Source organism: Eptesicus fuscus, chromosome 3, assembly GCF_027574615.1.
Source record: "Eptesicus fuscus isolate TK198812 chromosome 3, DD_ASM_mEF_20220401, whole genome shotgun sequence".
Classification (NCBI taxonomy): domain Eukaryota; kingdom Metazoa; phylum Chordata; class Mammalia; order Chiroptera; family Vespertilionidae; genus Eptesicus; species Eptesicus fuscus.
The window spans coordinates 12,080,033-12,106,828 of record NC_072475.1 but is presented as its reverse complement, the minus strand read 5'-3'; the positions used below and the strand labels follow the sequence as shown (position 1 = coordinate 12,106,828).

Genomic DNA, 26,796 nt, shown 5'->3' with positions numbered 1-26,796 from the left:
AAATATCGATGTGAGAGAAACACATTGATCAGTTGCCTCTTGCACACACCCTGACCAGGGCCCGAGCCTGGGAGGACCCTGCAACCGAGGCATCTGCCTTTGACCTGAATTGAACCCAGGACCCTTTGGTCTGCAGGCTGATGCTCTATCCACTGAGCCAAACGGGCTGGGGCTTTATTTATTTTTAATTAATCTTTATTGTTGAAAGTATTACAGATGTCCCATTTGTTTGTTTGTTTGTTTTTTCTCATTGACCCCCTTCACCCTGTACCCACCCCTCCCAAGCCTTCACCACTCTATTGTCTGTGTCCATGGGTTATCCTTCCCAACGATCTTAGAGATGAAAGAACACAGTTGAGATGCTGGTAAGAAAAGTTATTCTAAGTATAGAATTTCATCAGCATTAGGAATTTGATTATGCGTGAAAATGAAAGATTTATGCAGACACATCAGAGAAAAATGTGTTCAGGATTCATAGTAAACACCAAGTGAATGATAAGCAGCCTGTTTTTGCTACATGTTCTCCCATTTATCTGCCTTGCGTGGGAGTACATGCTAAATTCTGTACTTCAAAAGAATGCCTGAGGACTAGGCCCGAATAAAAAGGGCTACAGTAAGAAGAAAAGATAAAGAGAAAAAAATAAATAAACGGGGTAGAGTGGATTCAATCTCTTTTTCTGAACTCCAAGGCAAATTAACTGAAGTGCAAAATATATTTTTAAGTCATGTTTTTCTTTGTTGGCATAATGGCAAAAATACCCTCTTAGCCAATGGGCAGGGAATAGAATATACTACTAAAACTCAAGTTTTCTTGTTGCCATTTTGGCCATATGAATCAGAAACTTCAAAACACTGCCTGACCTTTTTACTCACCAACTGCACTGAGACAATAATCAGACAAGAGTACAAATATATAAGGATGTGCATCACAGCTTTCTTATTTTTAAATTAAATTTGCAGGGATAACATTGGTTAATAACATTATATAAATTTCATGTGTACAAGTTTGTAATAACACAAGATCATTATACTCTACTGTGTGCCCACCCCCCGCAGTCTAGTCTCCTTTCATCACCATGTATTTGACTCCCTTTACGCTCTTCATTGTTCCCCTACCCCCCACTGCCCTCTGGTAACTACCATACTGTTGAAGCTATGAGTTTGGTTTTTTGTTTGTTTGTTGCTTTCTCTTTTATATCTCACATGTGAGTGAAATCATACGGTTCTTCTCCTTTTCCATCGGATTTATTTCACTATTTATTTCTCAAGAATCCCCCATGTTGTTGCAAATGGCAATATCTCCTCTTTTTAATGCCTGTGTAGTATTCCTTTGCATATATGTACCACATCTTCTTTATCCATTATTCATCAAAGTACACTTACGTTGTTTCCATGTCTTGGCTATTGTGAATAATGCTACAATGAACATATATCTTTACCAATAAATGTTTTCAATTTTTTTAGGTAGATACCCAGAAGAGGGATTGCTGGGTCATATTGTAGATCTATTCTAATTTTTGAGGAACCTCCATACTATTTTCCATAATGCTTGCATCAACTTACTCTTCCTCCAGAACTGTGTATGTGTTCCCTTCACTCCATATTTTCTCCAACACGTGTTATTTCTTGTCTTATCTATATATATAAAAGCCTAAGCAACCATTACAACCGGTCGACTGAACAACCGGTTGACCGGTCACTCTGATGCACACTGACCACCAGAAGGCAGATGCTCAATGCAGGAGCTGCCCCTTGATGGTCAGTGCGCTCCCACAGCCAACCTCCCGCATCCCTCCCCGCAGCCGACTGGCCCCGATTGGCCCCCGAATTGCCAGCCAGACTGAGGGACCCCACCCATGCATGAATTTGTGCACTGGGGCTCTAGTTGATAATAGTCATTCTAATAGGTGTGAGGTGGTATCTCATTGTGGTTTTGATTTGCATTTCCCTTACAACTAATGATGTTAAGCATCTTTTCATATATCTGTTGGCTGTCTGTATGTCTTCCTTGGAAAAGTGTCTATTCAGGTCCTCTCCTCATTTTTCTTTTTGTACTTATTTTATTTTCTTCTCATTTTTAATTAGACTGTTTTGTAGTTGTTGTTGAGTTGTATAAGTTTTCTATATATATATATATATATATATATATATATATATATATATACACATATATATTTGTGTGTATATATATATATATTTTTATTTTTTTTATTTTTTTTGCAGTAGATTGATTGCCTTGGAAAGGTGGGTAGAAGAGTGGCAGTAACATGGCAGTGATGTAGAGTAAAGGCTTTAGATATAAGCAGATCTGGAATCATGTCTTGTTCCGCAATTAACCAGATGGATGTCCTAGGGTAATTTATTGGACCTCAGTCCAACTCTTTTCCTTTGTATGGATAATCAAAGTAGGTAATGAAAATAGAGTACTTAGCAATGAGATTGCCATAAAGAGATATTGAAGCTTAGAAGGACTATTGATTTTAAAAATATATTGTTGGGTGTTATAGACTGAATATTCGTGTCCTCTCAAATTTTATATGTTGAGATCTGAATCTCAGTGTGATTATACTTGGAGGTGGAGACCTTAAGGAGGTGATTAGATCATGAGGGTTGAGCCCTCATGAATGGGATTGAAACCAGCCCAAATGACCCTCAGGGTTTTTTTGCCTGCCTCTGTGAAGTCAAACACATGACACAGGTGCTGATGGAAGGAAAGTGATTTATTCAGGTGCCCACCTGAAAAGCTGGCAGGCTCATGCCTTAACATCTCAGGGCAGGCAAAAGGCTTTCATAGGAGGTTCGTGGGGAGAGGGGAACTAAGGAATTCTGGTGGCATGCAGTTTCGAATTCCAGCTATCAGGTGGTTCTGATATTATCTTTCGAGTGTGTCAACATCTGGCAGGGTTTTTTGTTTGTTTGTTTGTTGTTTTTCTCTCTGCCAGTTTTATTGATGATCTCTGGGTACAGGATGTTGCAGTCCTGGCCAGCCATTGGCATCTGCTATACTCCTGTGGTCGAGGCCAGCAAAAAGAGAACTGGAACTGCTGCTGCCTGTAACATGCTTATAAGGAAACTGTCAGTATGAGTTCCTTTTACCAGTTCATTCATATATTTTATTCTAATTCCATTTCATGGGTTAGTCAGAGTAGTATAAAGCTTTTATTCCCGCCCACTGGCATGGCTCAATGGTTGAGCGTCAACCTATGAACCAAGGGGTCACGGTCCAATTTCTGCTCAGGGCACATGCCCAGATTGTGGGCTCAATCCTCAGTGTGGGGTGTGCAGGAGGCAGCAGAGGTACAGAATAATCACACTCTTGTCAAAGATATACAGATCTATATATTCATTAGTAGCTAAATAATTATTGAGCATTTACTAACTGACAAGCACTTCATTAGGCAAAGAGAAATACAATAACGAGCCAAAAATTAGATGGGCCCTGACTTCCTGGAGTCTACAGTCTACAACTGGTTACTGATTGTGATCAATTGAGTGTAAAATCCCAGTGATGATGCCAGAGAGGAAGCGGGTAGTGAAAACTGGCAATAGCAGGATTTGATCCATTCAGAAGTGCAGGGACATTTCCTAAAGAAATGGCAGTTGAGCAAAGACAGAGGGTAAGTCAGCCTTGACCAGATGAGATGGGGGTGAAAGAGGTACAGTGCACAGCTAAGCACATTGAGTCTGGAGTCAGCCAAGTGCCCTTCCAAACCGCATTCTGCCATCACAAGCTCCTGGGATCCTAGGCCTGTCACGCAATCCCTCTGTCCTAGCAACTTCACCTGTAAAATGGAAATAATAGATGTCCTTATTTAACATGATTGGTATGAGGACTGAATGAGATAATATGAGAAGTGCTTAGCGTAGTACCTAACATGTAGCAAATATTCAATAAATGTTAGATAGTACTTAAGGGGGGAAAAAGGAATAGAGATCCAAGTGCAAAGAGGGGACAGTGTATGCAAAGGCCCATGGGAGTGTAATAATAATAAAAAAAAGAAATGAAGCCCTGATGTACAGAATACATACATGTATATATTTCCCAAAAATGCATACACACACTTTGAATAACTATAAAGGCAGTGTTATCAAACTACATTTCCTTTTCAAAATTGAGCTGTTAAAGTGTATACACAATTTTTGGGGGATCCTTGTATATATACTATGCTTTTTCCTATACATATATACCTTCTCACTTAAAGGGAGCACTTTATGGCTTCTCTTTGGCAGATCTGAATCGCTAGCATCACTACTCTTGCACTTTGGGGCCATTATTAAGTAAAATAAGAGTTGCTTGAACACAAGCACTGCCACACTGAGACAGTTGATCTGATACCCCAGGTGGCTATGAAGTGGCTAACCAACAGGTGGGTTGCGTATACAGTTTGGATACTCTGAACAAGGGGATGATTCACATCCTGAGGGGAATGGAGAGATTTCACCACATTACTCAGAACAGCACACAATATAAAACGTACGAGTTGTTTATTTCTGGGATTTTCCGTTTACTATTTCAGGCCACAGTGGACTGAGGGTAGCTGACAATATGGGGGAAAAATTGTGGAAACTACAGTATATTCTGTTTTTATTCCAAAAGCTGCTGGCAGCCGTTGAAGGTTGTAAGCAGTGGCACTCCAAGGTCCCCATCATTCTCCCTCTCCACCTCTGCGCTACAGCCCCACTTGCCTACTCGGGTTCTCTAGTACTTGTCACCAGGCCTTTCACATAACGTTCCCTTTTCATAGACTGTTCTTTCCACCTTTGTCCTCCTCGTTCCTGTATTTATTTTTTAAATATTTTTATTGATTTCAGAGAGGAAGGGAGAGGAGAGACAGATAGAAACATCAATGATGAGAGAGAATCATTGATCGGCTGCTTCCTGAACACCCCTCACTGGGGATCGCGCCCACAACCTAAGCATGTGCCCTTGATAGGAATCAAACCCGGGACCCTTCAGTCCACAGGAAGACGCTCTACCCACTGAGCAAAACCAGCTAGGGTCTCCTAGTTCCTTTATATTTCAGCTTAAGTGTCACTCCCTGAGAGAAGCCTTCCCTGATCTCAACTAGGTAAGCACCTTATGAATACCTCCCTTGGTACACATGCTCGCTTTGTCTGATTGATGTCTGTCTCCCCCGCCTACATCTCCCTGGGTTGAGACATTGTCTATGATTGCACACAATTACGTCTCCAGCCGTTAGCACCGTGGCTGGTCTATAGTAGGTGCTTATTTCATGTTGGATAATGGAAGACAGAAAGGATGGAAGAGAAGGAGGGAGGGGGAGAAAGTGGAGAAATTGAGGGGGGCGGTGTGGAGAGGTGATGATATCAGTTCAATTTAGACTTGATTTTAAATTAAAAATTTTTAAGTCAGTTTTCATTGATTTTGAGTGCTGCGTCTAGAAACAAATGTTCTAAAAACAGGGAAAACGATTTGAAATTTAAAAAAAGGCAGCTCACACCTGGCTGAGGTGGCTCAGTGGTTGAACATTGACCTATGAACCAGGAGGTCACGGTATGATTCCCGGTGGTTTGGGATCACTAACTGTGTCAATGTGGGCAGGTTACCAAGTCTGAGTCACCTTTAAACCCAGATGGAGACATATGATCCTTTGGCAGCCAGCCAGACTCCCAAAACATGCTTCCCGTATCCCCAGGTGCTTTATACCCAGCTGGCCACTCAGAACAACTGAGTATTGATCATGCAGAAATGAGATTCTTCTACTGATTTGGCATCTGGAGTTTATCAAGTACTTAGTGATATCTTTCAGTCATCGGTAGGGTTATTAAAACATGCATCATCTCACCTTTCCCAGGCTTTCTCACTGGGTTGTTGCAGAGATCCAAAGAGAAAATGCATGTGAAGAGATTTTCAAAACATCAAGTGTCAAACAAATGAGTATGACATTGCCATTATAGAGATCAACTACCAGCATTCAGGTTGGCTTTTTCTTCTTCCTAGAAGGGAAAGAAACATTTCATGGGAGTCCATCTTCTCTGATACCTCAGTGAGTCTTGGAAATCGGACAAACCTGGGTTTAAATCTGGCTCAGTTATTTTATAGATGCCTAGTCCTAGGCCAGGGACTGAACTTCTCAAAGCCTTTGTTCTCATCTGTGAGATCATCAATAGCACCACCTCACAAACTTGTTTTTTAGATAATGCCTGGAAGTGCTGTGCACAGTGCCAGGCATATCGTACTTCATACATGTTAATGTTTAATATCATCACAGTCTTTAGAAATGTTCTGAAGAGCAGTGACCCAATGGAAGAATCACAGAATCGCAAATCTTTCAGCTCTAGAACCCCAGATCCAAGATGTTTAGTTAGATGGCAGAACTCCCTGCAACCCAACAGAGCGTTCTTACTCCCCTCACTCCCTCCAGCATTAAGGGCATTTATTAAGTGTAGTTGTCCTTGGCAAGGGATCTCTGGGGGGACAGGGAGGATCAGTTATAACTTGGGTCAAGTTCTATATGAGATGGCAAATCCATTCCGAGACAATGTAGAGAGAGCTACACTGGGGACGGCACAGGAAAGACATAGCTAGTGTTCATTCCAGGCCTGCTCTTTTCTTATCTTGCGGGGTGATCTTGAGGAAGTCACTTCACCATTTTGGGCCTTATCATCCTTAACTCTGAAATGAGGGAAGGAGTTATGTAAGAAGGGGATGGAGTTAGAGATCGCCTCTAAGTTCTCTCCACATGTCCGGTGTTATGATTCTATGCTGGTAGACTAATTGGTGCCTGTCCATCCTTTGTTTGCCCCTAGCAAATGTTTGTTAAATGCTAGCTCCTCCCCCCAAGTAAAGTCCATTTTAAAAATAATTTTCATATTATCTAAATCCCTATGAAATTTCTAATTATCATTCAATAAAAAAACAACTATTAAGTCAATAGTAACTGCACTTTAAAAAAATAAAACATTAACAATTAATTTATTAATCACTGGTGAACTTCACATAATGGGCAGGTAGAATCACCTTAGTGATATTGAGTAATCTAGATGAAGAGAACGTGAAAGAAGGAAAGTTCCTGCTTGTAGTAATTAGAACCAGGTGAGGCAAATTTTCTTTTCTTTTGTTTTTTCAATATTTTATTGATTTCAGAGAAGAAGGGAGAGGGAGAGAGAGAGAGATAGAAACATCAATGATGAGAGAGAATCATTGATTGGCTGCCTCCTGCACGCCCCCCACTGAGGATGAGCCCAAAACCTGGGCATGTGCCCTGACTGGGAATTGAACCATGACCTACTGGTTCATAGGTCAACACTCAACCACTGAGCCACGGCCAGGCAAAGCTGATTTTCTTTTCTTCTTCTTGGAAGAAAGTTTTGAGCACAGAATTGTTATAATGCACTTGAAGAAAGATGTCCCTTTGGTAGAGTAGCAAAGGCTACAGGCTGGGGACACCGTGAGCTTCTCGGAATAGGTTTACTTATCTGGAAAGAACTGTAGTTTGAGCACAAGCAGGAATGTGCTGTGGGCACATCAGAATGGAATGTTAAAATCAGGCTTATTCCAGAAAATGATCGGAGGAAGAAATGATGAGGGATAAGTGAGTAATGAGGATCCCTTTAGTTAAAGACTTTAAATTCTATCCATAGGAGTTAAAAGTTTACACGAGAGACACTTGGGAATTGTGTGGTTTTGAAAATGGAAGATTTTTTTTTTCTCTTGTCTCTAAATTGCAGTGTGTGGGCACACTTTTTCTCCACACCCATGAGAAAAAAATAACCCATCCAACACAGAAATACCAGATCTAAAATGCTGTGAGGAGTCACTTCATTTAAACACAGCCCTTCTCTGTGTTGCTTCTTTGAGGCAAGGTGCCTGGAACATTACTTCAAATTCAGAATTAGAGTGGGTGGAAAGAATAAAAAATGGTAAGGTGTCCTAAAGCACCAAGTTCCTGTTTATGTCCACCTGACAAAACCACTTTCAGTGTCAGAGGAAAGCGATTATGACACGTGCAGGCGGGGGAAGGCCGGCATCATTATGGAGACTAGGACAGACGTATCCCATGCTCCCAGGCTAGGGATTCTCCCAGGCAGAGCAGTAGTGAAACCAACTTCCAACCACTCACTCATGAAGCAGAATCAACTATTTTTTTTTTCTTTTTAAATTTCTTTATTGATTAAGGTGTCACATATTTGTCCTCATCCCATTCCCATCCCACCCCCCTCCCCACGCATGCCCCAACCCCCTGTTGAACTTAACCGTTGGATAGGCTCATATGCATGCACACAAGTCCTTTGGTTGAACTCTCCCCCTCCCCCCACAGAGAATCAACTATTGCTGTTCTCCTCACCATCCTGCTGCTGTTTGTAATCATTTCATTGTTTTTATCTTATGCACTCGTTTTATACTTTATTAACTGTACAACACAAGTCTGTGAATTCTTTCTGCAAGTTGATTTAAGGCTTGCTTTCTCTATTGTCTAAGTGGCCAATGCCCTCACAATTATTAAACGCAGAAGATAATTCTCAATCCTTTTTTTTTCTTTTTCTTTTAGCATTTGACACTATCAACACCTACACATTTGGTTCCTGATTCTCTCCCAGTTCCTCTCGTACTTTTTAAACTGCTCTTTCTTGTGTTCTTTCTGAGGGTCTTCTTTTTTATTTGTTTCAGTCGTGTTCTCAGACTTTAATTGTTAGAGCAGTTTTAGGTTCATAGCAAAATTAAGCAGAAGATACAAAGATTTCCCATATTATCCCTGCCTCCACATGTGCCCTGACCAGTAATCAAACTGGAGACCTCTTGGTGCATGGAACAATGCTCAACCAACGGAGCCACATGGGCCAGGGCTCAATGTTGTTTTAATCTGCATTTTCCTGATGACATATGGAGCCTCTTGTCATGTGCTTATTTGCCACATTCTTTGGTAAGCTGTCTGTTAAGATCTTTGACCCATTATTTAATCAGGTTGTTTGTTGCCTTATTGTAGAATTTTAAGAGTTCTTTGTAACCCTGCCTGGTAGGGATCAATTGTGGGGGTCATCCCATTCTCTCTCTCTCTCTCTCTCTCTCTCTCTCTCTCTCTCTCTCTCCTAAAAATCAATAAAAACATCCTCAGGTGAGGATTTTAAAATAAATAAATAATTTAAAAAAAAAAGTTATCAACCAACCCAAGGTCACCTAGACTTTTCTCCTCTGTTATCTTCTAGGATTTTTATATTTTTGGGTGTGTGATCCATGTTGAGTTCAGTTTTGTGAAGTGTGTAAGGACTGTGTCTAAATTGTCCCCCCTGCCCCCCATAGGTCTTTTTCCTACCTCTTACTGCATTTATTTCCTTAGATTCATCGCTAGATAAATATTTACTTTTATCCGGATTGCTCTCATTTATTCACTCTCCAGTCTTCTAGAAAAGTCCTCAAATACCAGTCCATGGACTAGCGGCATCAGAATCAGGCAGGGTGTTTATTAGAAATACAGCTTCATAGGTGCTCCCGAGATGGAAACTTCTGGGACTCAGAATTTTAACATAATTTTAAGCAGGGAATCATATTTAAGGATTGTAGGTGATTCTGAGAGCAGAAAACTTTGGTGATCACTGTTCTAGGAGATGCTGATGATATTCACACTTCTTTAGTCAATCCTAAGGGTTTCCTAAGCCCCAACATAGGGACACACTCTTATCCTTGACCTTGAACAAGCCATTGTTACGGGACTAAAGGGTCCATTTGCTGCATGCATCAAAGCCCAATAAGACAAGAACAGGAATTTGCAGACAAGAAAGTAAGGATTTATTAAGGGATGGCACCAAGCCCAGTCACAGATAGCTCATGCTCAAAGACCTGACTTCCCCATGGCTTCCAGGGGATGGACTATATAGGGAAAAAATAATTAATTATGGTGACTAAAGGAGTGAGGGTGGTGGTCTCTATTGGTTCGTTGGTGCTAGGGTAGGGAGTAATTGATCATTGCATATGGTCCTGGTGTCAGCCATGGAGTTGCTCTGTCCAATTTCACAAGAATTTATTCTGTGGCATCATTCCACTTTCCTGGGTCCAGACCTAAAACACAACTGAGGCCAAGATGTTGTCTTTAGTTTGACTAAAACTCTGTCTCTGTAGTCAATAGACCCAGGTCCTTGTTTCTAAGACTACTGGAGGCTGACCATAACCTCACTGTCCTGAAGGCTTAATGATTAAGCAAGGGAGAGGGAGGTGGGTGAGTCAGGGAGCTGGGTGAGGCCATTTTGAGTCAAAGGGAAAAAAATCAAAATAAAAGGCCAGATTAAAGAAAATAAGGTTTCTATGTAGTTACAAATTTAGCATCTCTCAGCCCAGTTTTCTCATCTATACAGTGAGGATGATAACATTTTCTCCCTCCTTGAGTTGTTGGGGGATTATGTATTGCACTATTCTGACTCCACCATTGAGAAAGCACTCAATAAAAAACAGCTGTCATTATTTTCTGTCCTCCAGTAGCACTTACCATGTGGTAATAGATGTCTTCCCAGATGGGGCTCTCTCTCTCCTCAAGACTATGAGCTTGTTAGCAGCTAAGACACGGTCTTGTTCATCATTGTCCACCAGCATCCGGCACATGGTAGCCATTTGACAAATGCCTTGACTGGGTGACGAATACATAACCAAGGGAATCAGTTATGCACATAGTTCGTCACAGAATATTTTAAAATATGTCTTTTCTGTGTGTGTCTCTAGGGAGGAACAAAAGAGACATAGAGTTGTGGCAAGAATAAGAAAAGAAGATGCCAACAACTTTTCTTTTCTTTTTTAAGTATATTTTATTGATTTTTTACAGAGAGGAAGGGAGAGAGATAGAGAGCCAGAAACATCGATCAGCTGCCTCCTGCACACCCCCTACCGGGGATGTGCCCACAACCAAGGTACATGCCCTTGACCGGAATTGAACTTGGGACCCTTGAGTTCGCAGGCCGATGCTTTATCCATTGAGCCAAACCGGTCAGGGCACCAACAACTTTTCTTATGAAACATAGCATCTTTCTATTGTGGATGGTGAAAGGGCACCAGGTGTGAGACGGGTGGGGGCAGGTAGGACCTGGGTTCAGCAACCTCCGTACTTGAGTTCTGGCTAGGAAAGAATTCAGAGCCAAGACTCAGACTACGAGAGAACATTTATTTGGACAATCACAGAGACAGAAGAAGTAATTTGTAGAAGAAATGGGCTTAGGGAACAAATGATAGAAGTAAAGGAGCTTGGGAGTGAGGAAGGTCATGGTAAGGCACCCCCAGAAGTTCAGGCGGAGGGAGAAGAGAAAGCCTTAGGGCTGGGGGGTTCTCCCAGAAGGCAGAGTGCACTGGGGCCTCCATCCTAAGGGTTTTGAGGGTGGATCTTTTAGGGGAGGTCTCAGGGGAAGATCTCAATAGAATATTCAGCAGCTTTCCAGGTGTGTCCTTTCAGGGTCTAGGTCTCCACTGATTGATTGGTCAGCACCAGGGCAGAGGGTCATTAGTCAATGCAGCTGGTCCTGAGGACAGCCATGGGGGCAGCCACTTGTCTGGTTTTGCTGCTTTTCTGGGCCTGGAGCTGAAATACAACTGAGGCCTAGATGTGAACTCTAGGGAGGAAAGGTCAGGGGGTCCAAACGGCATGACCATCTATATGCTAGGGGAGAAAAGGTCACCCTTGGGACGAGGCCCCACCCTACAAGTGCCCTTTGCTAGTCACCCAGGGCTTTCCACCTGGTGGCCTTCTGCACTTGGCCCATCGTCCTTGCTCTGCTCATGTCTCCCTAACTGCCTTCCACATTTCTTGTTATTGCCAGAAAAATGGGAGTAAAACTGGAGTGAGTCCGTGGTTAGATCTGTGCCCCTTCTCCTTACTTGACTGCAGTATGAACTCTAACATTTTTGCCATTTAAAAAAATTTAGCCGAAACCGGTTTGGCTCAGTGGATAGAGCATCGGTCTGCGGACTGAAGGGTCCCAGGTTCGATTCTGGTTAAGGGCATGTACATTGGTTGTGGGCACATCCCCGGTGGAGGGTGTGCAGGAGGCAGCTGGTCGATGTTTCTCTCTCATCGATGTTTCTAGCTCTCTATCCCTCTCCCTTCCTCTCTGTGGAAAATCAATAAAATATATTTTTAAAAAAATTTTAGTTGTTAGGTTTTCTTTCTTTTTCTTCTTCCTCTTTTTCCTCTTCTTCTCCTCCTTCTCCTTCTCCTTCTTAGAGAGGACAGGAAGGAGAGAGAGAGAGAAATAAAAACATAAGCCCTAGCTGGTTTGGCTCGGTGGATGGAGCTTCGGCCTGCGAACTGAAGGGTCCCAGGTTCCATTCCGGTCAAGGGCACATGGCTGGTTGTGGGCTTGATCCCCAGTGGGGTGCGTGCAGGAGGCAGCCAATCAATGATTCTCTCTCATCATTGATGTTTCTATCTCTCTCTCCCTCTTCCTTCCTCTCTGAAATCAATAAAAATATATTTAAAAAACAAACAAACATCAATGTGTAAGAAACATTGATCAGTTGCCTCCTGCACATGCCTGACTGGGGAAGGAACCCAAAACCTGGGTATGTGCCCTGACCAGAATCGAACCCGCCACCCTTTGGTGCACGGGACCGCGCTCCAACCAACTGAGCCACACTGGCCAGGGCCATTTTGGCCACTTCGACTTTCCTTTCTGGGCACCAAGCTGCAGTCACTGTCACCAAGGAAACAGCAGAGATGCCTCATTCCTCCCAGCTCTGCGCAGCCACGCTCTGGTCGCCTTTGTCCCCGGAGCTGGCTAAATTCTTTGTGTGCACACCGCTAAGCCAGCCGACGTCTACACAGACCTTTGCCCATTTTTCTACCTTTAAAAAAAATATGTCCCCCCAAAGTAGATGTCTACCAATTTCTTCCCGGCCAGGGCCTTTTTCCAGACCTGTCCGTCATCTTAAACGCACCTGACATTTTTGGTCCCTTAGGAGCAAATGTAAAAATTGCCTGTTTAGCCTGTGTGGTGCGGGCGGTGTTAAGGGAGGGTCCATTTTAAAGCACGCAACCGAGCGTGCATAATGGGTTTCCTTTTAAAAGCACCGTGGACCAAAAATAAACCTGAGAAAGGGCAGCTGTGGAGTGGTAACATGTGGAAAACTCCACGGGCGGCCGTTACGTAACAAGGAACATGCTAAATATTTCACACCGTTAGAGGAACTTCCAACTCCGACGCGTGAACAGCCAAGGACGCAAAACACACCTTCGCTCTCCGGGGAGCGCACGGCGCCCACGGAGAAGGGGCCAGAGCCGGGGCTCAAACCGGAGACCTGCCCTCCAGCACGACTCCTGATTGCCTTTTTTACCCTCCTATTTTGATTGATTGCTTTTTTTACCCTCCTATTTTGATTGCTTTTTTTACCCTCCTATCTTGATTGCTTTTTTTACCCTCGCGTCCAAGGCGGAGCAGGCGAACCCCATCTCCCCGGAGCGCCTGCCTCTTCGGCTGCTCCTCTCCACGCCAGAAATGTTCCCAAATATCTCCACCTCTAGGCTGCAAACCTAAAAAAAAGTTTTGCGACAGGGAGGGCAAGAGAGGAGACGGGAGCCAGGCGGGCGAGCCCCGCCCGCCCCGTGGCCCGCACCTCCCGCCCCGGGCTCCCCGCCTCGGGGACAGCTGGCAGCCGGCGCAGGACCAGACACAAAGCCGATCAATCCCGGCGGCGCGGGGGTGGGGGCGACCCGCCGCCGCTTCCCTTCCGCTCCTCGCCTCCTCTGGCTCCCTCCTTAGGACCCAGCCGACACCTCCTCCGGCTTCCACGGCCCACCCGCTCTCACCCAGCCGCTACCCCCCAAGAAAGAAAGGCCCAGACCCCCCCATGCCCCCCATCCCGGGGCTGGGGAAGACCTGCCCCCGGCAGCCAGCACCGAGAGCGCCCCAGGCAGGGAGAAACTGACGTCGCTTCGGCGTTGGCCCCTCCCTCCCCTCCCCACCCCTCCCCACCCCTCCCCTCCCCTCCCACTGCTCCGGGAGCCTCTCCTCCTCTCCCGCCCCAGAAGTTCAGGGGTCCCCGCTCGGCCTCCCGCGCTCCGGCCGCCGGGACCCGCAGCCTCCGGGAGCAGCCCCCTCGGTGCCCGCGAAGATGGCGAGGAGGAGCCGCCGCTGCCTCCTCCTGCTGCTGCGCTACCTGGTGGTCGCCCTGGGCTGTAAGTTCCTCGGGGACCTCGGCTCTCCCTCCCGCCGCTGCTGGGACCAGGTCCCCCCCAACGCGCCAGCCCCGGACGCGGCGCTCGTGCGGGGCCGTCTCCGACTCGGGGCGCGGGGGCGCCGCGGGGCGTCGGACTTGGCCCCCTGCGGGCCTGGAATCGGGGGTGCGGGCGGGCTCGGGGGCGGGGGCGGGGGCCCGAGGACTTGGGCTTACGGTCAGGAGCATCCGAAGCAGTCAGTTCTCTAGTTGGAGAACACGGCGGGTCCACCCCAGCAGGTTCTTGCTCCTCTGGCGAAGTTGGGCTGAGTTTTCCAAGACTCAGGGACGTGATCGGAATGCAGAGCTCACTGGCTGCCTGTAAGATGCTGAGATCCCAAGATGGCATCACTCGGAGGCAGGCGCCGGCCACACCACGTCCGGGAGGAGGGGGCAGCGGGGCAGTGTCCCGGGGGCTTCCGAGGGTCCCCGCCGGGCCGGGAATGGGCGGTGCACGCGTGGGGCTGGGGCGAGGGGCATTCCCGGCGGCTGAGCCCGGATTACTTGCATCCTCTCCACCTGCACATCTCCATTCAGTGCAAGTCCGGTCTGGGGGCTCCAGCCAGCTCTGTGCCCCCGCGCCCCCCAGGGGACGTCCGAGGGGACGATTGTTGGAAAGAGGCCCAGCCAGGCTGAATGGCCGAGTGGCGGGTAGAAGGGAGGGACGCGTCCCATCGCCGCTTTCACGGGATGGTTCTAAACAGGATTTTCGAGGACTCCAGGTTCATGCGATTTTAAATCCTGAGAACGTTTCCTGTTTTGTTTTCTTCTCCTTAACTTTTTAGGAAAATGGAGGAAATGACACTAGCTCTTAAGCACTTAAGCAATGAAGTCCCTTTTCTTTCGCTTGGTTCCTTTTGGTCATTTTTCCTTCCTTTTCTTCTTCTTTTTTTTTTAATAGAATAAGTTATTCAAGTTCTGGTAATAGACTATTTCAAATAACCTGCCAGATGAGCGTCTAATACCATAATGCGATGACTGTTTCTCACGCTCTTAGTGCCGGAGTGAGTGTTGCTCAGCTGAGTGTGATGGGAGCTGTGGCCCTTAGTGAGGGAGAAGGTGCAGGCGGTCTCAGTAACGGGGCCCATGCTGACCCATAGGATAGAAAATCACACCGGGGAAGCCAAGCTTCACAATAAAACCAGTATGTAATTTTGCAATGTCAAGTGGTGTTACTTGGAACACACAGAGAAACAAAATGCACGAAATGCTGAAAGGCAGCAAAGAGTCAGGCTGGAGGACTTGTAACGAAACTGCTGAGAAAGTTGTGTATTCATTGACCATCCTGCATTTCAAATAAAACGGACTGTGACTTCAGTGTAGAATTGTCACTAGTTAACATCAGAGAAAAGGGTTTTCGTGTGCTATTCTACTTCAGTCATCGGAGTAGGAACGGTGCACCCCAGGTTGGAGATTGTAGCCAAGAAACAACCAACACAGGCTTGGATGGATGAGCTGGGTAACCTCCTCCTCAAGTTTTGGGTAAATCTAACACTTTGGCTCCTTGAACCCTGATTCCTATAGGGAATGAATGTGGAAATAAGGCGGGGGGGGGGGGGGGGGGGGGGGGGGGGGGCGGTCTTCGGTCTTTTCTATCTTGTTCCTGGGATGCCCAAAGGCCTGGCATTGCAAGAATGTCTTCTTTTCTTTGTCTTTTAAAATACGCTTTTAACATTTATAACAATTTAGGTTTAAAGAGAAATTGCTAAGATAGTATAGAGAATTCCTATTATACGACACCCACTTTCCCCTATTGTTAACAGTTTACATTAGTATGATACATCTGTCACAATTAATGAACCAGTATTAATATATTATTATTAGCTAAAGTGCACACCAAGATTTCCTGTATTCTTACCTAATGTCTTTTTGTTGTTGTTCCAGGATTTCATCCAGGATACCACATTACATGCAATAGTCATGTTTCCTTAGCTCCTCTTAGCTGTGACAGTCTTAGACTTCTTGTTTCTTATGTGAAGTATTTTGTAGAATGTCCCTCCATTGGTATTTCTCTGTTGTTTTTCTTACAAATAGATTTAATGGTTGTGGGGGTTTTTGGTGGTGTTGTTTTGGAGGAAGGTCGCAGATGTAAAGTGGCATTTTCATCATATTACCCTAAGGGTACATACAGGGTGTCCTAAAAAAAAATGTAGACGCATTTTGAATAATTATTCATTCCATGGGTTAAATCTGAAAAGAAAGAAACATCAATTGAGCTATCAAAAACAAACGTGTGTATACTTTTTTTGGGACATCCTATACTATGAATATGACTTATTGTTATTGTTAACCTTCATTACCTGGATGAGGATATATATATCTGGTTTGTCCACAGTTATCTCTTTTTTTCCCTTTCACACTGTATTTTTTTTTTTTTTAAGGAAAGTCATTAGGTACACATCACACTTTAAGGAAGAAGAGTTATGCTCCATATCCTTGAGGATGGAGTATCTCCATAAATTATTGGACTTCTCCTTGGGAGATGTGTCTACCCCTCCCACATTCAGTCATTCATTTATTCATTCATTCATTTTTATATCAGTATGCACTCATGAACATTTATTTTACACTTTGGATTATAGTCCAATACTATTTTATTTATTTTAGTGCTCAGGTTATTTCAGCTTTGGCCAATGAGTTTTTTCAGTTGGTTCCTTATGTCCCTTTGACATATCCCCACCACACACACACACACACACACACACACATTTTTCACATTACTTTTCTTTCTCGCATCACAAAGTATTCCACACTGATCTTGTGTACTTTCTGCGTGGGTCCCAGAATCAGCCATAACTCCAAAGAATCCCTGGTTTCTTTCATTGTCAAATGGTATTAGAAACCGAAATCTGGGCAGGAGGCATGCTCATGGCTAGCAGGGTGTTGTTGGAAAACAGGGATGTTTTTCAGGGCTGTTTCACTCTACAATCCTATTTGTGACCTATCCCCTCGTGTCCAGATCCAGAAACAGTGTGTTGAAGGCTCCCATGTATGTCAGACACTTTTCTAAGGACTTTCTTGTATATCTCTTGTTAAGGTCTCAACAAACTCATGAGAAGGAACGTATAATTTATACACATAGTGACCCCAAGGCTCAGGAAAGCTAACTTGCTTGTCTAAGCCCACTTATCGAGGCTGGAAAGAGATAGAACTGGAATTTAAAGACCTGAGAATTTTTTTATGGATAGCTGGACTTCTTATCTTTCTATCTGAGTGCTTAACCCTCTTGCCATCTTTATTCCAGAATAGAGTGGAGTAGATTTAGTGGAACTAGTGGCTTTCTTATGTTCTAATTACATACTTATATTTTTAACATTCATCCAAATATAACTGTACCACTCTTCTGTCTCAATCTTATCGTGTATAATTCCATGCTTATTCCATTTTTTATTTCTGTTTGTCTTCCTCTGTCGTCTGGAAGATTATTTTTGTTCTTGCTGCTGTTATTTAAACTATGCTTTCAGTGTATCTGTTGATACATGGACATTTATTTGTGTGTTTAGTTGAATGATATTTTTATTTCTCACTAAAATGGAAGCTGCATAAGGAAGAGAATTTCTTGATGTTTGCTCACCACTGGAGGTCCAGGGCTGAGGGCAGTGTCTGGTATAAATATATGCGTGTTGATTTGGGGATGAGTTAGAGTGGGTGGAAGAAATGGGAGGAAGTTAATGATTATATTCTAAATCATGAAGCCCTAAGTAGGTGGGGTATCAGTTTTCTCTAAGGTGATATTTAAGCTGATACCTCAAAAAAACAAAAGAAGTGAATGTTTAGTATGAGGGATAGGGGGACAGGGGAGGAGATGTCCATGCATTCTGGTATCTTTCAAAGCCAAGGAGTTGAATGCGCATGAGAGCAGTGTGCTGTTCTTGACTCCGCATGACTGGCAGCAGCTGGTCCTCCGAGTGGACTGGAACCTAAGCCAGTCAACTTGGCCTGACTCATCTGTAATCTCTCGTCAGCTGATAAGGACTGTGGGGTGAGGGTGGGCGGGAGTCTGGCTCTTCTGTAAAATTACAAGGTTCCTCCTCTGCGGTGGAACGGACCCAAAATAGCCACTAGGAGAGTTCTGCCCCCTGTAAACATTGTTTAGAACAAAGCTTTATAGTGAGTTTGCTGAAGAGAACTGGTTCCATCCTGCCATGGACATCTTATCTGATGAACATAAAGGTCAAATTGGGCTTGCTGGTAGACCCGATAACCATTTCCAGACTGCAACAGAAATGACCTTTTAAAAAAGTCAAGTCCTGGCCAGTGTGGCTCAGTTGGTTTGAATGTCATCCCGTGCACTGAAAGGTCACCAGTTCAATTCCCAGTCAGGGCACATACCTAGGTTGCGGTTGTGGATTTGATCCCTGGTCGGGGTATGTGTGGAGGCAACCAATCGCTGTTTCTCTTTTACATCAATGTTTCTCTCTCTCTCCCCTTCCCTCTCCCTTCCTCTCCCTCTAAAATCAATAAAAACTTTTTTAAAAAATGGCAAAACAAAAAACATCAGCATAAATAGGACCTGGAGTTTCCTAAGGCTGAGAAGACTCATTATTCCTCCACATGAGTGGTTTAATGAGAGGAGCCCATGTGAATTTACATGTGCTTGCCCTACCCACGGTTTCCATCGCTTTGGTTCTCTCCTGGAGGCCTTTTGGGTGGAGAAGGTGTGTTGGGCCTTAGATGCAAGAGGCAGCTTCTATTGTTGGCAAGCAGCCTTGCCTTGTTGAAGACAGCCCCGCAGAAGACAGTAAAGGCCATCATTTAAAATATCAATTCTTCTCATCTCACAGCAAATAAGGGCAATAATTATGAGCCAGTACTTCGGTAGAGTTGTACTGCCAGATTGATGTTTTGAGGAAGATGAGGGTGAGGATGGAAAGGGAGACTCAGAATTGGAGTCAAGTGCTTTTTGTGGCAAAACTTTAAACAACTTAAAGCTAGGCAATGTTTTCTTGGAAGGTGTTAACTGCTAACCAGGCAAGAACTCAGAAAAACAACCCAGCTGTATTAGTTTCTTATCACTGTAGTAACAAATTATTAAACATTTACTACAGGCCTAGTGGGGTTTGGCTCAGTGGGTAGAGCATCGGCCTGCGAACTGAAAGGTCCCAGGTTCGATTCCGGTCAAGGGCACATGCCCAGGTTGTGGGCTCAATCCCCAGTGGGGGACTTGTGGGAGGCAGCCGATCCATGATTCTCTCTCATCATGGATGTTTCTATCTCTCTCTCCCTCCTCTTTCCTCTCTGAAATCAATAAAAAATATATTTTAAAAAATTTACTACAACACAAATTTATTATCTTAAAGGTCTAGAGGTCAGAAGTCCAAAATAGGCTAACATCAAGGTATGGGAAGGGCAGCGTTTCTTCTGGAGGCTCTAGAGAGACTTTTAGTGCCTCTTCCAGCTTCTTGTGGCCACCTGTTCATGGCCCTGTTCCTCCAGACTCAAAGCCAGCAATGCCCCTGGTTCTCTCTCTTCCGCCTCCCTCTTCCAGAAGGACCCTTGGTAGTTACATGGGCTCACCAAGGTCATTGTGGATAGTCTGCTCATTTCAGGTCAGCTGTTAGCAACTTTAATTCTGTCTACAGCCCTGATTCCTGCTTACCATGTAAGGTAACATACTTACAGGTTCCTGAGAGTAAGATGTGGACATCTTTGAGGGACCATTATTCTGCCTACCACACCAACCCAAATGAGGATATGCATAGCCACTGTGTCATCAGTATTGTGGCCAAGAATATTCTAGATCCCATGGAGCAATGGTAACTTTTACCTCTAAGTTATGTCGTAGGTTTATATACCAGTTTGATGGAACTTGGGGACTCAACAAAGGCTGAGTCACATATGTTATCGCCTGTTGGGAATGGCTAAAGGCATTTCCCCAAACCTGAAATGGATACATAAATTGATTATTTACTGCCAGAGAGCTAAGGGCATTTTAATCTACATGTTATTGCCTCCTCCTGGCCAAACACCTGAACAGCGGGAGGTAATTCTTCCAATCTAACAATGGATCTGTGTACCAAACCCTGGCCTTTAATGTGTATATCTCCACCTTGCCTTGGGACAAATTGTGTTAATAAAAAGCAAGGGGTCCTGAGACAAGGGAGAACTTGGTTTCTTTAGCCAAGCTCCTCTGGCTCCCATAATGCCTTCCAAAATTATGTTTCATCTCTGGACTCTTTATTAATTTACGCACAGCCCTTCTCCAGGTTTCTGAACCCTTCTAGATGTCAGATCAAGACCACCGGCATTACTCTGATGCTGAACTCTGTGCTCACTTCCTAGCTGTGTGACCTTATACAGGTCATTTGACTTGTGTACGTGTGTGCCTGTCAGTTTACCCATGGGTAATGGTGATAATCCCAGCATGTTTCCTCCACCCTCTCCACTCCTCCTCACCCCCTTCCCATCTAATCAACAGGTATATATTTACACCTGTGACTAGCCAGGCACTTTGCTCAACCACTGGACATACAGTGGTGAGCACACATCAAGAAATTTCTTCTCTTATGGTGATTTAGAAAGAATTAAATGTGTGTACATGTATATAGCACACTTAGAAAGCTGGTACTGATATTATTGTTAAAATTTGGGGCATTGTAATTAAACATTCACATTCTCACTTAATGGATTTCCTCCATTTATGGGAGTCATATCCAAAGACATATAATGGGGTTGTTTCATAAGTATTATACTCATTTAAGTTGCTTATTTTATTTACTTTTATTATTTTAAGAATTTATTTTAAAATGTGGTTTTATTTTGTTTTGTTAATCCTTACCATAGGATATTTTTCCATTGATTTTTAGAGAGAGTGGAAAAGAAGGATGGGAGAGAGAGAGAGAGAGAGAGAAAGACACATTGGTGAGTTGCCTCCCACAAGAGCCCTAACCAAGACTAGGGATCGAACCTACAACCCAGGTATGTGTCCTTGACTAGGAATCGAACCCATGACCCTTCAATGCACAGGCTGATGCTCTAACCACTGAGCACACCGACGAGGGCTTAAAATGTGTTTTTTAAAGTGTTATTTATACTTTAAATATACTACATTGATATCTCTGTCTATGAAAAGAATATGCTAACTAGGTAAAGAGCCAGTTCCGCTGGCAGCAACAGCACTCACAGTCGTCCAAGGGCATGAGCAAGCCTGAAGAGTGTGAGGGGATGAAAGCTCCTCGCTGCCAGGCCTGAGGACAGGGGAGGGCAAAGCCCAGCACCCGGGTGCTGGAGGGCCTTGTGGGACACAGTTAGGATTCTGCATTTATCTTGAAGGCAAAGAGAAACCATTGAAGGCATTTCAGCATTGAATCTGAGTCAGATTTGCATTTCAAAAAGAGAACACAGTGGATGGGAGATGGGGAATGGGCAGGATGGGGTGGGTGGGCAGTTGAATTGGGGAGAGGTGCCGTTGGAGTGGTCCAGCAATTCATAAGTATTTTCATACAGCTTATTAAAATACATGTACACACATATACAATTAAACATATACCCACACATAGTTGTTTTATATTTGAAATGTAGTGAATTAAATTAATCAGGAATTTGAGGAATTTTAAAATCGTGTTGCTGTGTTTCTGACTTTCTCTTCAGTTCCCAACATATAAACATGAAACAGTAGCTCTTGTTATCTTCACTCAGTTTTGTTCTCTTTCCCACTCCTGGGTTTGTCTCTCTTTAGTATTCAGTGTTTCCCAGTGTTGGCGCACCCTTAGGTGGGTTATATGATTTGCTTTGATGGAGAGAAGAGTGGCCATCTGTGTTACTAAGTGTGTGAATGCATGAGAGAGAGAGAGAGAGAGAGAGAGAGAGAGAGAGAGAGAGAGAATGAGTGTGTTCAAATGAATTTCTGCTGACAGGACCACAAAACCCTACTCTCAGCACCTTCAGGCTTCAGGCCAGTGAGCAGGTCAGAACTGTTCTCTAGTTTGAATTGTTCTTACATTTTATTTTATTTTTAAAATTTTTATTTATTGACTAGAGGCCCGGTGCATGAAATTTATGCATGGCTAGGGTCCCTAGGCCTGGCCAGCGATCAGGGCCGATCTGCAGGGTGACCGGCAGGGCGATCGCCCCCCCCCTCCCCCCCCCCCCTGCTGGCACCTGCCTTGGCCGGCCTGGGGCCTGCGGGCTGGGGGCAGCTCCTGCATTGGCCATCTGCCCCCTGGTGGTCAGTGCACATCATAGCAAATGGTCGTTTCGCCGTTCAGTCCATTTGCATATTAGGCTTTTTATTATATAGGATTTGAGAGAGAGAGGAAAAAGTTGATTTGTTGTTCCACATATTTGTGCACTCATTGGTTGATTCTTGCATGTGCCTGACCGAGAATCGAACTGTGACCTCCTGGTTCATAGGTCAATGCTCAACCACTGAGCTACACTGGCCAGGCTGTTCTTACATTTTATACACAGAAAACTCTGCTGGACATCGTCCTGTGAAAGTTTCAAGACCTACACTCGTTGCTCTCCACTGCTCTGGCCCAAAAAGTCTTGAGCGGGTATGCTTGTGAGCTTAACAGACAGGAGTTTTAGCTCCTAACTAGAGTCTTGCCTTTCTCTCAAGTTTTTATTTGTTTTGTTTGAGTTTTCCAGATTTAGCCGAGGGACGGTTTGGGACAGATTCGTCTTTATATTTGTACGGAGTAGACGAGCCTGCGGGCCTTTCTCTGTGTGAGGCATTTTCCGTTTCCTCGCTCTCATTTTGTCACAACAGTCACCTGCTGTTTTTAATTTTGGCGTCACTCACACTGTAAAAACGTGCTAACTACTTTATTATGGACATACATAACCAAAGACAAAAAATAGATCATTGTTAAATGCCTTTACTTACATGTTTAAAAATATGTACATGGTAATTGATACTGCACAGAAAGGATATAAAATGAAAAATACAGTTCCTTGCTAGCCCTCCGACTTCTATCACAAGTAACCCACTCTTAGGTTTCTTGCATGTAGTTCCAGAACAATAGGAGGGAGGGGGCAGTGAAATATAGTTGCAGCGTATATGATATAGTTTCTTTAAAATTTAAAATAAAAAATGTACTCTGCTTATTTTCTTCACCTTTCAACAAGTCAAGTCATATTATGTGTAGTATTCTTCGCCTCCCTGCAAACATTTACTACTAATAAACCGGCAACCCAAGACTAGGTCTCACAAACAGGACTCATGATGACATCTTAGAGGCCTTTAAAACCCTAAGGCAAAATTCGGTAGGGGTTACCATCTAGTTAAAACCACCAAAAATAAGTCATGCAACAAAGTGATATAACAAAACAGGGGGAAATACACTCCCAGAACTGACCAAATCTGAGAAGGGAAAATCCCAACCCAGACACAATGGACAAGGCCAAAGAAGGGGTAAGGACCAATGCACAGGGCGGACTGAGGCGCCAGCACCAGCTGAGACTGACACACAAGTGCAGGCTGGGCTATTTTTAAAGGAGACCAAGGGAGAAGTAATGGCCACAAATAAAAAGGGAACATGGTGAACTACCGGAAAGTGCTAAATTTGAAAAGGGAGAATGGTGCTAATGCTCTAACAAATGCTCTCGAGACACTTTAAAATAGGATAGGATTCTAATCAGAAGTAGAACTGACACAATGGCATAAACAAGAACTCAAGTGTAAATAGACGGTAATCTACTTAATCCAATATTCAATGAATTAGTCTATTATTTAATACAATAAGGTAAACATGCAGCAAGCATGTCAAAAAATGTATGATAAAAGCCGAAACCGGTTTGGCTCAGTGGATAGAGCGTCGGCCTGCGGACTCAAGGGTCCCAGGTTCGATTCCAGTCAAGGGCATGTACCTTGGTTGCGGGCACATCCCCAGTAGGGGGTGTGCAGGAGGCAGCTGATGGATGTTTCTAACTCTCTATCCCTCTCTCTTCCTCTCTGTAAAAAATCAATAAAATATATTTTTTAAAAATATGATAAAAAATCTACATAAGCTCATTGGACTCATGAGATCATAATACTTTGGCTCCATATAATGCTTTTGATCCCAGAACCAGTCACGTGTTTTTGTGCCCCATGTGTGTGTGGGGGGGAGGGGAGGGGCGGAGGAGGGGGAAGAGGGGGCGGGGAGTGAACCTCTATGCCATTTACCACGATATGTTTCTCCTCTCCAACCGCCATCATCTCTACATTATTGTCTTTGTTGCAATGTGCTCCATGTGGCCAAATGTAATTTCTCTCTGAAGGCCTAACTCCAAAATCCCTTACCTCTTCTCAGAAGCCTTCCCAACTCATTTGTTCTTCAAAGCCAGTCACCTGCATGTTGGATCCCAGTGCTTTGGGTATGTTCCTGGTTCTTTATGGCACTTTTTACATGTGCATCTCTCTGTGTTTTGAGTTTGTTGAGGGCAGAGACAATACACCTTTGTGTCTCTAGCACCTAGTGTAATGCCTAGCACTTAGTGATTCTTTATAGTTAAACTAGAGGCCCGATGCACAAAATTCATGCAAGGAGCTCGGCCCTCACAGCCACGGTGGCTTGCCTCGGCCCTTGCATCCCAGGCTTTGTCCGGAAGGACATCCAAAAGGTGGTTTGGCTGTCCGGTCTAATTAGCATATTTTGCTTTCATTATTATGGATAGAAGTGACTAACTGGGCATGTAATGTTGACTTATTTGTTTCTTGGCTCCATAAAATTAAATAACTTATTTTTTTAATATATATTTTTTTACTGATTTCAGAGAGAAAGGGAGAGGGAGAGAGAGATAGAAACATCAATGATGTGAGAACGATTGATCGGCTGCCTCCTGCACGTCCCACATTGGGGACCGAGCCCACAATCTAGGCATGTGCCCTGACCGGGAATCAAACCATGACCTCCTGGTTCACAGGTCAATGCTCAACCATTGAGCAATGCTGGCCAAGCCATAACTTTTTAATAATAAGAATCCCAGGACACATGTAAATTTAACAGTCCCTAGTGAATGCATAATTTTACTGTTCTTAGAACTCCCTCCTTCCTGATTAACTGTGGCCTTCATAGAGTTACAAGGAAATATGGAGAATGGTCTGCCTTTTAGAGTGCTGAGGAATTTTTCTGATTCCCTGAAGCTTCCTTGAGTTAGTAAGCATTGATTAAAAATAGTACCTCCTCACAAGTTACCTGAGATATAGCACAGCGCACGATGTTGGAAAATTGTAAAGGTGCTCTCTGGAGCAGGGAACTGCAGATTTTCCCATCTTTTTGACACTTGTTGATGTCACAGCAGTCCATGGCTTATAACAGGAAAAAGTTTATAGAGAGATGAGAGGACAGGGCCTGACAATGTGATCTTTATTTTCAAACTGAAGATGGTTCTCCTAGGCATTCCTGTCCAGTCATCATAGCATCTTCTTGTGGGATCTTGATACCTGGTCATTAGCCTGAAAAATTCTCCCTGGATCCAGGTGGCTCATCATCTCATTCCAAGGGTGTCACCTCAGAGTTCAGCATTCCACAAATGCTTAGAATAGGTACATCCTAAGAATCTCGGCTTTATTGAGCTATTCCTCCAGAAAAGCTTTCTGAAGATGCTGGAATCTTCCAACATCACTGTTGGCAGCACTGTCTTCTAACTTTTTTGATCCATATCCTACCTCTTATACAAAGAACGTAAGTTTCTGGTCATAAATTATGTACATGTATTTCTGTATCAATATAATACATTAATTATCAAAACATACATAAATAAATACCAAGTGGATGAAATTAGCTTCTGGTAGATGTCTTTAGTTTGAATTGATACCTACTAAAATAGTAAAGAAAATTGATATATAGGGTTTACTTTAAAATTCATCAACAACAAAAAGAATATATGAAATAAATGTGGCAGAATCTTTATAACTGTTGAATTCCGATAATAAATACAGAATATGGGGGTTTATTGTTCTGTTCTCTCTGCTTTGGTGGATATTTGAAACTATTCATAATAAAAAAAAATTTTAAACCCCAAAAAAACAAAAAAGAGAAGAGCATGATAAATATAGAACAGAAATTCTAATATTCCCTTTCTTCACTCCTCTGGGTTTTCTTGTATGCCCCACCTTACGGTCTACTGGTTTAAAGAAAAAATAAATAGACCAAAGTGAGTCTACTTAAAATATCTGAAATATGTTTTCCTAAACTCTTCACTTTAACCAGGGTGAGAAGTATAAGAAACCCAAATTTTATTTGAACAGCCCTCTTTTAAATCCATGCAGTCTATTTCACACTAGTAGAAAAACAAAATGCCTTAAACAAACATACACCCTATCATTAACTGGAACTCCAAGACACCAGGTTATACAGCAGAGTTTGTTAGTAAATCCACTGTACTAGTATAACAGCTATATTTTTATTCATGATGTAGTGTAGACCTTTCAGTTCATTCCACTTGAAAGGGACTTTAATATTTCATTTCCTAAAATGTAAAAGTAACCATTAGGTGAGTGCATGTTATATTCATGTACTGATGGCAAGAAAAGGTAAATGCAAAAGAGAGTTGATTAAATTCCCATTAAATTTTTTTCTCTGTTTATTTCATGGAAGCCGGTTCAATCAAACCCTTTTGGTCAACGCTCTGGCTCTTGTAAATAACAAAAGAGAATACTTGCAGACTTCCTACAGGGTAAGGGCGTATCCAGCATTGGACATATCAACTCAAACACATTT

The 26,796-nt window shown here is 43.6% G+C and overlaps 1 protein-coding gene across 2 annotated transcripts in view; it reads left to right on the top strand.

The window, feature by feature from the left end:
* The first annotated feature begins 13,927 nt into the window (after positions 1-13,927).
* Positions 13,928-26,796, top strand: part of JAM2 (junctional adhesion molecule 2) — a 52,563-nt gene continuing 39,694 nt past the window's right edge. For both annotated transcript variants that reach the window (XM_054713647.1, XM_054713648.1), the window contains exon 1: positions 13,928-14,111. In XM_054713647.1, the coding sequence (XP_054569622.1) occupies positions 14,048-14,111 (64 nt within the window). In that variant the 5' untranslated portion in view covers positions 13,928-14,047. The remainder of the gene's footprint in view (positions 14,112-26,796) is intronic.